Source organism: Hordeum vulgare, chromosome 5H, assembly GCF_904849725.1.
Source record: "Hordeum vulgare subsp. vulgare chromosome 5H, MorexV3_pseudomolecules_assembly, whole genome shotgun sequence".
In the NCBI taxonomy this organism is placed as follows: Eukaryota; Viridiplantae; Streptophyta; class Magnoliopsida; order Poales; family Poaceae; genus Hordeum; species Hordeum vulgare.
The window spans coordinates 532,068,495-532,083,030 of NC_058522.1; the positions used below are offsets into that span (position 1 = coordinate 532,068,495).

Sequence of the window (14,536 nt, forward strand, 5' to 3'; positions counted from 1 at the left end):
TGCCTATGATGTTTCAGAGTAGTAGCAAAGTTCCTCCAGGAATCAGGGAGCTTAGCAATTATACAGCCCACGACAAACTTGCCCGGCAAATTGCACTTAAGAACCTCAAGTTCTTTAGCTATGCATATTATCTCATGAGCCTGTTCCAATACAGAACGATTGTCAACCATCTTGTAATCGTGGAACTGCTCCATAACATACATCTCACTCCCAGCATCGGTGGCCCCGAATTTAGATTCGAGCGCTTCCCACAAGTCCTTGGCAACATGCATATGTAAATATGCATCAACCAGCTTATCTCCGATCACGCTAATGACTGCTCCAAGGAATAGGATGGTGGCCTCCTTAAACATCTTCTCCTGTTCAGAAGTGATAGTTTCCGTAGGAGTGACACCGGCTACCCAGAACACGTTCATAGCCGTGAGCCATAAGGTGGTTCTCGTTTGCCAACGCTTGAAAAAAGTACCGGTATATTTATCCGGTTTCAGTGGAGCAGCAAAACCATTACTCGAAAAATTCCTACACAAATTAGGAACATCTACGCATATAGCAGAAACATCTACGCATATAGGCAGTATTACTAGTGCATACAGAAACAGGAGAGAGATAAACATACCATACCCTCCGATCGGCCAATTGGCCGTAGCAGCAGCGGTGGCGGCGGCAGTATCCTCTGCCGCCTTCTTCTCGGCTTCGGCCTTCTCGCGGACGAAACGGTCAGCTTCGCTTGGTGAAGACATGACGATGATGAGGGCGACGCGGACGTAGATGAAGCAGACGGACGGAGGCGAGCAGTCGCGTGATCGCTCCCCAAAAACCTAATCGCCCCTCTCCCGTACAGGAACCGGAGAGGCGAGGTTTCGGAGGCCTGCTCTCCCGTCGACCGTGTACGCGGTAAACGTGACGGAGTCGCCGGCGGCAGCAGCAAAAGGAACGAACGCGTGAGGCAGATGCGATCTGGTTCTCGTGACGGCTAGGGTAGGCGATAGCCTGCTTATAAAGACGGCTGGGTGGAGAGACGTGGACCGAACCCACGTCCGAGTCGGTAACAGCCCATGATCCGACGTCTCGACTCATTCCCGCGCCGCGCCGCGCCGCGCCGCGCCGCGAGGCGGGCGGCGGAGGAGGAGTGCGCGAGGGCACCTTCTCTTCTCACTCTCCAATAGCATGTGGAAGAGAGACCCTTATAAAGGGGTCCAACTTCTCCTCCACTAGCGGGGTGGGACTAAACTTCCCACCACCTTGTCATGCCACTACCTACATGGGCCCTTGGAGTTTTTTTCTGAAATTTGTCTTATGGGCCTAAGGCCCATCTCTAATTTCAACAAAGCAGTTAAACAATGGGGACAGCTAGGCGTCCACTGGTGGATCCGTATTAATTATCCATCACGTGACTAGCCGTTGGATGTATGCGTGCGCAGCCGTCCGATGTACACACATCCTGCAACAACGTTCGAGTTGCCGAAACTAGCTCGTTGTTTTGGCCCCGACATCGCACGTTCGATGTACACGCGCGGTCGCCTCTCCCGATCAAATACATCCTGAAACAATGTTCCAGTTGCTGAAACTAACTCGTTGTTTCGGCTCCGACATTACACGCCCGATGTACACGCGCGGTCGCTCCTCCGATCAAATACATCCTGAAACAATATTTTATTTGCTGAAACTAGCTAGTTGTTTCGCCCCCGACATCACACGCCTGATGTACACGCGCAGTCGCTTCCCTCGATCAAATACATCCTGAAACAACGTTCCAGTTGCCGAAACAATCTCGTTGTTTTGGCCCTGACATCGAGCGGCCGAACGGCGTTCTTCACTTTTGCAATATAGGTAATGTTGCGAAAACATTTGCATCAGAGGTCATGCCGCAAAAACTTCTGCAACAAAGGTCATGTTGCATAATTTTTTTCTTTGTATTTTTGCAACACATGTACTATTGCGAAAGAAACTTTTGCAACAAAGATCATGTTGTAGAAAACTTTTACAACATAGGTCTGGTTGCAGAATTTTTATTTCTTCGTCTTTTGCAATGTAAGTACTGTTGCGGAAAAAACTTTTGCAACAAAGGTCATGTTGCAGAAAACTTTTACAACATAGGTTAAGTTGTAGAAAAAAACTTCGTCTTTTGACAACAGAGCCGATGTTGCAAAAACTTGTCTAAATTACAACCGCCGTTCACCGCTATAGTTAGCAACACAAGATAAAATAGAAAAATGCACGTCATAGGCAAGAGGAATGACAGACTATGCATGCGAGCGTCAGAACGTGCCTGACCAAGCATGGATCAAGCGATCCAACGGCTGCGCGGGTGGCGGAGCTCTCCGCGCGATCAGCCGGTAGAGAGTTAGCGTTTTCCTTAGACAATGTACGTTCTGGTATTTAGATTTTAAACCCAGTGCATCGGTGAACATTTTCATAAATGTAGTACAGTTGTGCCAACTTACGCTCTGTTTGGATCACCGTTTCTCTTGTAAATACAAACCTGCCTCCGTCGTTTCACTTCCGACTGAAATTTGCACAGCGGCCAGTAAATTACAGGTGTAAGTTATACACCTCCGTATTGGAATACATCCATTTCAAGTAGGGCCTTAGGGGGTAAAAGAACTGCAATTTACTCATAAGTAGTCAGGTACAAATGTTCTGAAGAAAAGGTAGTCAAGCACAATATTATTAGACACTCCATAGGCAAGAAATGTAAGAGTGACAACATTTGTATGCTAGATGCGAGACTGGATTAGGGTAACGACCGTGCCAAAGTTCTAAGGATTTCTGAGCGCTCTCTACATCTCAAAATGTATAATAACACCACAGTGTCCCTACTGTAAAATACCATGCCAAGAGCTTCCTGGCTCTGCCCCAGCCTCACAGAAACGGCCGAGAAGCACACGGAAATGTAGCAATGCATTACGCGCAGCCTACGGCTACAATGCGAGAAAATGGGGGGCATTATTAGAGGAAGTAGGGTTTGACCTGCGCTCGGGAGGCGTTGCGCCGCTGGTGAGGCTCCGCTAAGCCCCACAACCAGCGTCCATGGCAGCTTGCCGCGCGCGCTCGCCGTAAGTCGCAGGGGAGGCGAAGCCGGCGGTCTATAGCGGGTGGGGGGCGTAGCCGGCGGTGTGTTGCCCTCTGGCTCCGTGTAAGGTAAGTCGCCTCGGGCTGGGCCGAACCGAGCGGCCCGCTCACATACACGGGCCTCACAGACCGGGCCGGGCTGGGTCGAACCGAGCGGCCCGCTCACATACACGGGCCTCGACGGGCCCGTCTCCGTGTCCCGTGCCGTGCGGCGCGCTGCCTCTCCGCGGCAGGTCAGCCCCCCCTCGTGCGCCGCAGCGTGAGCAGTCCATCCTCTCTCGCGCCGTCAAGTAGTAACTGCTACATGGCCTGGTGCGCCCTGCGCAGCCGCCTCCACCCCTTCTCCCCCTCCTACGCCGCCGCCGCGACGCCGCACCGGCTCCTGCTCTGCCTCCTTTCCACCGCGGCCCCGCGCCACTCCCACGGCCACCACCACCACCGCCGCCGCCACTCCCCCACCGCCTACGCCGACGAGTCGCTGCGCCCCATGCCGCCCATCGGCCGCGCCACGCGCCACCCCGCGGGGGCCACCCCCATCGCGCGCGTCTACGCCGACGCCAACTCCCAGCGGCCCAAGGAGTACTGGGACTACGAGGCGCTCGACATCGTGTGGGGGTAGGGTGGGGTGGGAGCTCGTATCGTACGTGACTTCCAGATTTGCTGTTAGCTAGGGTTTGCGCGCTGACGCTGCCTGCGTGCTTTGCTTGCTTGGGTTGCCTGCAGGGAGCAGGATGGGTACGAGGTGCTGCGCAAGGTGGGCAAGGGCAAGTACAGCGAGGTGTTCGAGGGCTTACGGACCGGGAGCGAAGACAGGTGCGTCATCAAGATCCTCAAGCCCGTGAGGAAGAAGAAGGTATGGCTTCATCTTCATGTTTGCAATGCTGCTGTGGTTGTTGTGTTTCTGTTGATTGGTTAATAATCTGCTATTGTTGGTTGCTGAATCTGAAGATGGCCAGAGTGCTACAATCTTTAGTTCGATATAGGGCAAGCTTAACTTTGTACGTGTAGTTACTAATCTTAGAGTTGGTCCATTTGATTTGGTAATAATTCAGGAGGTTGTGGATGAGTGTCACAATGTGGCTCCAGGGGACTATTGTGTTGTCGTGTCGTGTGTGTTGAACAATTTCACATGAAGCAGATATTTGGTTTTAACCATGCAAAAGCAAATGCAACTGAAACTGTGAGAACTTAGAGATGTGAAGTTCTGAGAGCCTCCATGCACCACTTCCCCCGTTGACTGTTAAGAGTGTGCCACAGTAGCAAACCTACTATTCTCCCCTTCCCTCCACTTCCCAATCTCACATCTGGTTTTGGTTAAGGGCTCCTTGTGGGTGAGGGCCCTGTACACATCACACCCCCCCTCCTTGTCATGTTTCATGGGCCAATGAGCTATTGTGTTCATGGGCCAATGAGCTATTGTGTTCATGGGCCAATGAGCTATTGTGTGCATAGGCTGGATGAGAATGCATCAACAACCACTGCGTCCAGTGTGAGTCAGCAAGCTAAGTCTTTTTGTGGGGGTTCTCACCGGCCACTGCTGAGCAGCATCAGAAGACAAGAAAATTGAAATTGAAATTTTGTTTGCGAACAAAAGAGTTGTCCTGTAGTAGATCGCTGTTTCCATGTGTCATCTCTATTTCCTTCTTTCATTGATAAGCCATCTTGGAACTATCTCCTCAGAACTTCTCAGGGTCATCCTTAGAACTGTCATCGACTCTGTTCTAGGTCTTCGTAAAAGTTCTGATTACTGGTCAATTTTTAATTTCAGATGCTGTTAACCCTGCAATTAGGTATAGAAGTAAAATAATAAATGAATCCGGTTTGCTCTATTGCCCATCTAACTGCATATTGGATGATCATGCTCTGATCCTTATTCCCATATAGACGTTTTTTCCCTTGTATCTAACTTGGGAAATAATGATTACCAATTACTTGGTTGTTTCTTGGCGTACAATCTTATGAGCTAAGAATGTGTTAGCATTTGCCCACTTGAGGACCAAATACAGTTCAATAATGCACCTATGCTGATGTGTTTAATTATCTATTTGCTTCATTGCAAAGTACTGCCAATGCATCTTGTAATGTACCTGGTGTGTCTTACTACCAAACCTTATTGAATTTTTTATGATGATGCAGATAAAGAGGGAAATAAAGATACTTCAGAACTTATATGGCGGACCTAACATTATAAAGCTACTTGATGTTGTCAGAGATGATGGTTCAAAGACGCCTAGTCTGATCTTTGAATATGTCAACAATACTGACTTCAGAGTGCTCTACCCCACACTATCGGATTATGATATCAGATACTATATATTTGAATTATTAAAGGCAAGAATCTGAACTGGGAAAGTGTTCTGACGTGGATAATGTTCATATGTTCTTTTATATATTTATTTTTCCTGGTGCATTTCTATTTTCTTATTTAAAATATATTAATATTAATATTGCACAATCCGCAAACTGTAGAGTATTGTGGCTTGTTTCAGTCTAATCATGTTTTCCCAACACATGAAATTCTTTTTATCTGTAGTGGGATTTCATAGTTGCTGCCTTCCTCCCCTTGTTCTGTAGCTGTATTTCGAAAAATACTACTACTGTTTTCTGTGGGCCAAGAGTGACATCTCTTTCTACGGACTACACTGATTGGTAGTAAATAGAATACTTGGCTTCTTTCCTTTGATTTTGTTTGGGTTGGTAGAATCTCATGGGTTGTCGAATTGCGTCAATGTGTACTTCTATACACGACCTACAATATTACTACCTATTTTGCAATATTCAAACATATCAATATGTCATTGGCACAGTTCTGTGAAGCAAATCTGTTTGCTGAAGTTTGCACTATTTCAGTGGCCAACACTGGATGCAACATACTGAACAAGCATTTAATTTGACGGTCTTAACTTTTTCCAGGTGTTTGTGTAGGCACTAGATTTTTCTCACTCACGGGGTATCATGCATCGAGATGTCAAGCCCCACAATATCATGATTGATCATGAGAAACGCCAGCTTCGTCTTATTGATTGGGGTCTCGCTGAGTTCTATCACCCCAGGATGGAATATAATGTTAGAGTTGCTTCAAGGTTAGTCCCACAATCTCTGAAAGTTGGATGCCATCAGGCTTATTCAGCTTCTTAGTAAGGGTATTCTATTAGTGTCTAGTTGCAACTTGCTACCTATTTTGCAATCTCTTACGTTTCTATTTTGCAATCTCCTACGTTTCTATTAGTGTCTAGTTGCAACTTGCAACTGCTGGTCGATATTCTCTATTATTTTTCTTCTGTTTATCCGTCGTTTACTGCATCCTGTGCTGTTGACAGATGCTATAAGGGCCCTGAATTACTTGTGGATTTGCAAGACTATGACTACTCGTTAGATTTGTGGAGCCTTGGTTGCATGTTTGCAGCAATGGTAAGGAGCAAGTCTATGATCAGGCAATCATCTCTATTAACTTGCTTCTAATGATACACATTCTGATTTTCTTAACAGATATTCCATGTGGACCCTTTCTTTCATGGTCAGGATAACTACCAACAATTAGTCAAAATAACCAAGGTATGTTTGCAGCTTCTTAAAGCGGTCAACTTCTGTTCTAGTATTTCTCACTGGCATTTTAATCTTACACTCTATATGAAATGACATCTTTAATTACGACCTGTTTGAACTGTAAATTGATCAAATAATAGCAGAGTACCTGTGCTGCTGCGGACCTTAGATAAAGAAACTATGGATGCACACTTTTCTTTTGCACTTCCCTATGTCTCGACATCAACTATGTTATACACAATCACATACTCCCTCCATAAAAAAATATAAGAGCGTTTAGATCACTAAAGTGGTGATCTAAACGCTCTTATATTTCTTTACAGAGTACATTCTAACACGGCATGTGTTGGTATGAATATTAAATAGTAATATCGTGATCGCTAGAGGTAAGTTGCTGTGTTGTTATGGATCTTATATATAGAACACAAATTATTGTCTTTTTTCATTCCTTCCCCTATGTCTAATCTGCCTGTAGCTCTACCACGGGTTTTATTATGGCTGCTAAACAGTCATACAACTGCTGTAGGAAGATGATGTGTCCTTTTCCTCCGTTCGCTTGCCTCTTGGCTTCATGGCAAATATGCCTTTGCTCTGTTCTGTTGGGAATGAGTTGCTTTGATAGTGCACCCTCTGTTCCTAAATATAAGACGTTTTGGCAGTATAAATTAAACTGCCAAAAACGTCTTACATTTGTGAACCGAGGGAGTACTACAGATCTTATTTGCATATTTTTGATTTTGCGGGGGCCTAATACAATTGTGGTGTTTGCACTGCCTTGTAAACACGAGTACTAACTTATTATGATTCACCAAAGCTTGTTTGCACAAGGAATGACTTTAGTTACTTTCAAAAAAGAAGGAATGGCTTTAGTTAGATTTTCCTACTCAGGCAAAGGGCTTGGCCCAAATCACTGCAGCATATTCTACTGCTGATTTTACAGTAATTTTTTGTCAGTAGTTTTAGTTGAACAGTTTACTCTTGTTCTAATGCGCTCAAGAGATGGTTGTTCAACACATTTAGTTATCCTATTTCACAGCAATGGCCTAACGGCAAGAGGAATTATGATACTCACTTCTCTTGTACCAAAGAATCTACTGCTTTCTGCAGTCCATTTTTCTGAATGAAACTACTAATATTACTTGATAGGGTTTGATACGACTAATGCATGCACTACATGCTGCTGCTGCTGCAGGTTCTTGGGACCGAAGATTTCCACAGCTACCTTGAAAAATATGGTCTTCGGCTTGACCCACAGCTTGAAATGCTCGTTGGAAGGTCATGGATTGCTCTGGATTATCCTTGGGCGACTTATTGCATAATATCAGTTAACATAATAGCCGGATCTAACTATATATTTATGGCTGCAGACACAGGAGGAAGCCATGGGAAAAGTTTGTCGACTCAGGGAACAGACACTTAGTGAGCCCTGAGGTGACTCACGGTCCTTCAATCGACCTGGTCCGCTACTCATTGGATGTGTTATTGACATGTTTTTACTTGTGCAGGCTATCGATTTTCTAGACAAGCTGCTTCGCTATGACCACCAGGAAAGGCTGACGGCAAAGGAAGCCATGGTACCTCTCCCACTCATACATCCAAGAATCATTTTGCCGGATCAATATGAGACACAATTCTGCATCATTTTTCACTTAAATGTATCATTTTGCTGTGCAGGCGCATCCCTATTTTGACCCAGTAAGAACCTCTGAAAGCACCCGGGAGAATGTTCAATAGTGGTTTGCACACTGTTGTGGGAGGAACATGGCATATTTGACAATTTTTGAAACAGCATGTCGAACATATAGACTAACACAGAATGAGTGTATTTGATTTTCAAGGGGCATCCATGGTATATCCGGGAAAAATCCGCCTTGAGCGGCATGTAATTGTCATGTCATTTTTTTATTTGAATTAATTCTTATTTTGCTGTTGACTGCTTTGAATTATTATTTTTATCAATAAGAATCCATGTCAGTAATGGGTTTGTGTATGCCTTTACCTAGAAATCTTTGGCCATCACCATCATTCTTATTGTTTTACTGAGATTTTATTTCGCTCTAAATTTATGTACATGTGCCTGTTGTTTTGGTGTTGGTGTCCGTTGTTTTTTTATTTTTGCTCTGTGATTCTTTTCGCTGCAAATTTTGTGAACCTGACTTTTTTTGAACCGAAGTAAAAGATTTGCCCCACTCGTTAATTAAGAAGATGAAGGAATAGATGGTTCAGCATTTGGCTGGACCCATAGCTCGTTAGATTGTTTTACATAACCCAATTACTCTAGTATGATATTGCTCAAATGCCTGCGTTTGCCTTGACCCAAAGCTTAAATAATCTTGAGAACGTAGAATGCTGATGTCGATTTCTTCCTAAAAACCACCACCATGCTGATAGACATCATGGTCTAGCGGTGCGTGATGTTGGGTCTCTGACATGTCTAACCACCATCGCTTAATGGAGTGCTCGCGAGTGTTGGTCCAGTCACCAACGAGAGTGGAATGGAGGCGCCGCCGTCTCCCATGTCCTACTCTCCCTTGTCGAAGCCCGAAACCCCGACGATGCTGGTGGACGGACGAGGCGGCAACATCCATCATAATGCGGTTGCGGCGTTTGGACTGGTGCACCATATGTGGCTCTGAAGTATGCGACTTCGCCTCGCCAACGTCCATCCCCGTGAGGGCTGTCGCCATCTCCCGTGCACGCTGCCTCAAACGACGGTCACGCCGCGTCATGTTTGCGTCGTACGACGCCCATGGTGCGCCTTTGCCTCGTCACATCAATAGAGGGGTTGCACGTTTACTACCGCGTTCAGACGCCAGACGGACCACACTGCCTTCAATGAGGTGGCGATGCCACACCTCATGGTGGATTCAAGCGCCATTTGGGAGGAACCAATGAATTTGCGACGGAAGGAGTTCGAGCACTGCCATCAGGCGGCCTCCTCCCGGGAGCGATGAAGCGCAAGGCGGACGACCATCTCTTCCTTAGGGCTGCGTGGGATGAGCTCGGGGTTGATGAATGTGATAGTGTAGGACTTGGATTCACTGCCCATCATGCCGAAGAAGGTCAAAGATTGCCTGACGGGAGCTTGGGGGCGGAGTGGAGTGAAGGGGAGGAGAGTGGAGTGGTTAGGGTTTTGTCCTGGAAGCGAATGGGAACGATTCTATGTGGGGTCGGGTGGGCCAGCATGGGCCAGGGGTCCGGCGTGATGGACGTGCCTGTGCCTCCCAATATTCGTGCCATATTTGGGCTGGATATGTGGGATGCCTGTCAGCCCAAGCGTTCGAGACCGTTTTAAGGCGTTCGTCTGGATTTTTTTGGCTGTTTAGTGAGGACCGTCTGCCCGGGCGTATGAGGTAGGTTTGGGATGGCCGAATGTAGATGCTTTTGGACTAGTCAGTAGTACTCCATTACTGAGCACTATAGCCCCGTAAAATATACATGCTTCCATTCGTCATTTATTTTTTCAGATGAAATTCATGTATGAACGGCATACGTGGCCATGGGCAGTCCGGCTCAGATGGACCGACATGTGCATAATAACCGGTGTTATTCACTGTTTGTTACACCGATTCCAAGCAGTGGCGATTCTAGTGAGCATGCTTCAAGAGGCTCAAGCCTCCCCTCTAAAATTGAAGAATCGAAATTTATTACTAGTTCCTAGCCCATCTCACTACATTGTCTAGTGTCTAGCCTACTGTTTACCCGTTCCAACCCTTGTAATGAGAAGTTGAGCCTGCCCGTCATTTTCATTCAAGATTTGCCATCGATTCCAGGCACGATGTATACCTGACCATGGACAGCCCGGCCGGGATGGCCCAACGTATGCATAATGACCGGTGATATCCACTGTTTGTTACACCGATTCCAAGCACGACCTCTAGTCCTTTGTGCGCATCCGAAGTGTATCACTGTTTTGCTTTTTTCTGAGACAAGTGTACTCCACCCATGAAAAATACATTCTCTCTCAGCATTCAACTCCGGCGTGGGCCGGCGCAGTACCGCACGCAGCACGGTGGCACCGCCAGTCGTGCCGCCAGCAACCCGCGTGGCGACCCGCGCCTCGCGTCGTGGTCCCTGGCCTAAACGTAGCAGCAGCGCGGGCGCGGCAGGCCTGGCGTGGTCCGGCCGCCCTCCGCTCCGCCGGGTACATGTTCAACGCGGGCCACCAAATCGCATGCGCCACGGGGACGAGGATTTGGGCGGCCACTGGCACCACGCGTACTCGCCTGCTCCTGCCACGGTAACGCGACGCCCCCGACATGCGGTGGTCCTGTGCGTCCCGGCCGGCCTCGTCTACGAGTAGAGTAGAGCTTAGGGTATGGTTCACCCTACGTCACGTTGTTAATTCACGCGCTTTACTAGCATTAGTACGTACGTGGTACGCCTCGAAAGCTTCTGTTGGTTGTCTTCTTCCTCTGGTGTCCCGGCACTCCTTCGTTTGCCTTCGCGGCTGAATTCGAGCCCGTGTTTCGGTTCCGATCTGGCTCCGTCACTGCATTGCTAGGTCCTCGGGCACGGGATCATCGTTGATAAAGCTGTCACATAGATAAAGCTGTGACGTAGTCGTATGATCATCGTTGAATCCGACATTAGGTTTCGGCTGAATTCAAGTGCCAGAGGATCGTACTTATTCAAAATCATGTTAGGGCATAGTCGTATGATCATCGTTGATAAAGCTGTCACATAGATAATTTTGACGACATGACACGAAATAAAAGAAGAGAGAGAATGAAATCGTATGAACTTGAAACAACGGTTCGGGTACAAGCTCCGAAGCAAGGATGATCATTTCTTCAACATTTAATGGACCCGCTTAGTTATTTTACATACGGTTAATCGGTTAACATACACTTCATTGAAGAGCTTGTATGATGTGATGTTGGCTGCTCACGTGGTTATACCAACGATTGAACGTACAGACTGTTGAAGATGCTTTTATAGATAGTAAAGTGAGCTCTCCTAGGTGAAGTGATGGGCAGCACAAAGGTTATTCTTTCCTTCTGTTCTCATTTATTCTTTTTAGTAAAGTGTACAACTTTTTTTTTACGAGGTACGTAGTACTACTAGCACACTGTACAGATCATTGATTAGGACCGGAGCGAATATTGCCAAGTGCGTGTACAATAATGTTATCTTAGTCATCTGCAAAAATAAAATTAAAATAAAATTAAAAAATAATGTTATCTTGGGGAGCCACATATGATAAACACTTATCTCGTTAATATATCTAGAAAACTTATCTCATTAATAAATATAAGACTAAGATATAACCCAATGTACAAATACTTTTAATTGACACATCTAAATTATGTGGCATGATTAAAATAAAAATGTCTTATCAACCAATGTACACATATCATAAGTGAGCTCTGGTGCACTGCACGCATCCTATTTCAAAACAAATTGAAATGACATTTTAAAATGTGCTTCACATAATTTTGTTTGATTTTTTTCTTCAAGTTATACAATTCGAGTATGTGCATACAAACTTACATAAATAAATATGTTGATGTGAGGGCTACATAAGAACATAAACGTGTGGATGATTCACAGTGAATGTAGTATTCACTATTATTATTATGGGACATTTACATTTCCACCCCTAATATTACCCCAGTCTCATGTTTACCCCTAAAAGAAACATGTGCTCAACTTTCATAACGGAATCACATTCCTGAAGGTGTAGACAAAAAAACAAAATTGATGCTTAAAAATGCTTCCAAAAACACTATTTTTGAAGCATTCATTTTGTTTTTTTGCCCACCCCTCCACAAATGTGATTTCATCATGAAATTTTGCACGCATGTAGAAAAAATAGCAATGTTTCATTCCCAAAATTTCAGATTTTTTTTGATTTTTTTTATTATATTTATCGATTTTACTGTTCATCAGGGAGTATATGAGCTCGAGCTCATATACAGCTCGAGCCCATATACTCCATGTCCGAATCTCGACTTGTACTCACCGGACTACTATTCATCTCTCGGTCCAGCGGTCACCGATTCCCAATGTTGCCTGCCCTTGCGTCGATCTTCCACCAACTATTGCTCATAGTCGCTTGATTCCTCCAAGAGGCCAACTATTTTAGACACATTTCTCTATCTTTTAAGAATTTAAAAGCTATACATTGTACCCATTAAATACCCATTGGGTACAGGATACCCGATGAGTGTGGGCATGGGTATCAACTTATGTTCATGGGTACTGAAGTGGGTGGGTATAGAAGGTTTCTGTGGGTATGTGTTTGGGTACAAAGAGGTTGTACCCACCTATACCCTACCCATTGCCATCCCTACTTCCGAGAATGCGAGGTGTCCTAGCTTCATAAATCGTAAATGTTTTTTTTTTCGCGGGGACACATACCGTAGATGTTGCTGCTACCTATGGGAACTTTTAAACTTAAGAAAACATTCTATTTTCCTTGCAAAAAAATAAAGCATTCTATTTAATTACATTTTAAGAATAGTTATGCATATTGGATTAGAAACTTAGTTTATAATCAGAAGATAATTTATCCATCAATTGAGACCAAACAGTCGAGGCGACAAGTCAAACAAACTCTATCAATCACGAGTCAACCTAGAGAGGAGCGAGATAGCGATGGTAACACTGTCTAGAGTTTGGTCGCCACAGATTCACCCTGCAGCGGAGGAACATAGAAGATGGTGGTAGCGCTTGCTAGAGTTTAGTCGCTAGAGAGTCACCCTAGAGCAGAGCGACGTAGGGGCCAATGTCTCCATCGCTGCAGTCTTGAATATGATTAGAAACAATGTGCATCACCTAACTTGTCAATGTTATTGATTAGGATCCCCGACCTCTATTCGCCTCCACGTTTGTTGAATGTAAAGCGCCTGAATTTGTTGGCATTAGTCTATTTCAAATGAGGCCAAAGATGGGGGTGATGTGAGGGGCTCCAGCGAGAGTGTTGACCCCAATGAGGGCGAGACAGTGAAGCATGTTGAAGTGTGCTAGGGCTCTTGCATAGGAGATCGCGGGGGGGGGGGGGGGGGGGCATGGGGTACATGGATGACCCTGTGGGGGCGGCGGCACGGTGGTGAGATGCTGTGATGTAAGAACGGGGTGCCGAGGAGGTTGCGGGATGGTGGACGGAGGCCGATGGTTAGGGATAGGTTGGAGGACGACGGGTGAAGGAAAGAGCATTGAAGGTTGAATAGTGAGAGTACCATATAGGTGTTGGATGGGAATATAAGGGCATCTCCAATGCAGGCCCTCAAATCGTCCACAAAAGTCCGGACCTACCCGTCCGAACACTGCAAGCCAACCAACGTTGACCCACAGTTGTCCGCATTTTTGTTTTCACGCAAATCGGAAGCTGACCAGGGGGCTATGCATGAGTCTGGACATCTGCCATGTAGGAATCCAATACCCCGACCCACCCAAAACCAAGGCGAAGCCCATGCATTTTGAGCAATCCGCACTATTTCCACGCCAAAACCTCCCTTTCTCTGCCCTCTCCGCTCTGATCGTCTCGGCTTTCCACCCCAATTCCCGCCCTTTTCGCTTCCGTCATTGTATGGACCTGCATGAAGAGCTGTTCGAGTTGGAGGTGGAGGTGAAGGGTCCAGGGAAGGTGGTCGCTTGGAGCCGCCCAAGAAGGTTAGAAGGGCGCTCTAAGGAAAGAAGTGGGAGAAAGAGAAGATGAAGCAAGAATGCGCGGTGACCAAGATGGTGAAGAGGTTCGAGGACATCTTGATGAAGAATGAGGGGTCATAGATCAAGCACTGACATGAAGAAGGAACAGAAGACGGAGAGGTTTATTGGCGGCGACAGGCAAGAAGGTCAACATAAAGGTGAAGAATACCAAGCTCTAAGAGAAGAAGGTCGATTTCGTGATCCGCTTGAAGAATACCAAAATTTTGACCATAGGAATGGATGAGTTAGACAACGATGCATTGAT

At 46.1% G+C, this 14,536-nt stretch overlaps 1 protein-coding gene across 1 annotated transcript; it reads left to right on the forward strand.

Annotated features, from left to right (window-relative positions):
* The first annotated feature begins 3,360 nt into the window (after window positions 1-3,360).
* On the forward strand, window positions 3,361-8,608 carry LOC123452366 (casein kinase II subunit alpha-2-like). The gene is made up of 10 exons (XM_045129017.1): window positions 3,361-3,687; window positions 3,796-3,925; window positions 5,209-5,403; window positions 5,998-6,155; window positions 6,393-6,483; window positions 6,562-6,627; window positions 7,811-7,893; window positions 7,986-8,049; window positions 8,124-8,192; window positions 8,293-8,608. The coding sequence occupies exons 1-10, from the start codon at window positions 3,377-3,379 to the stop codon at window positions 8,350-8,352; spliced, it is 1,227 nt and encodes a 408-aa protein (XP_044984952.1). The 5' UTR covers window positions 3,361-3,376; the 3' UTR covers window positions 8,353-8,608.
* Window positions 8,609-14,536: the final 5,928 nt, after the last annotated feature.

Bases quoted from the DNA above. Each gene is read 5' to 3' on its own strand.
- LOC123452366 (XM_045129017.1), top strand. From the start codon at position 3,377: ATGGCCTGGTGCGCCCTGCGCAGCCGCCTCCACCCCTTCTCCCCCTCC. The intron at 3,688-3,795 runs GTAGGGTGGGGT...GGTTGCCTGCAG, and splicing joins GCGCTCGACATCGTGTGGGG to GGAGCAGGATGGGTACGAGG. The intron at 6,628-7,810 runs GTATGTTTGCAG...CTGCTGCTGCAG, and splicing joins AATTAGTCAAAATAACCAAG to GTTCTTGGGACCGAAGATTT.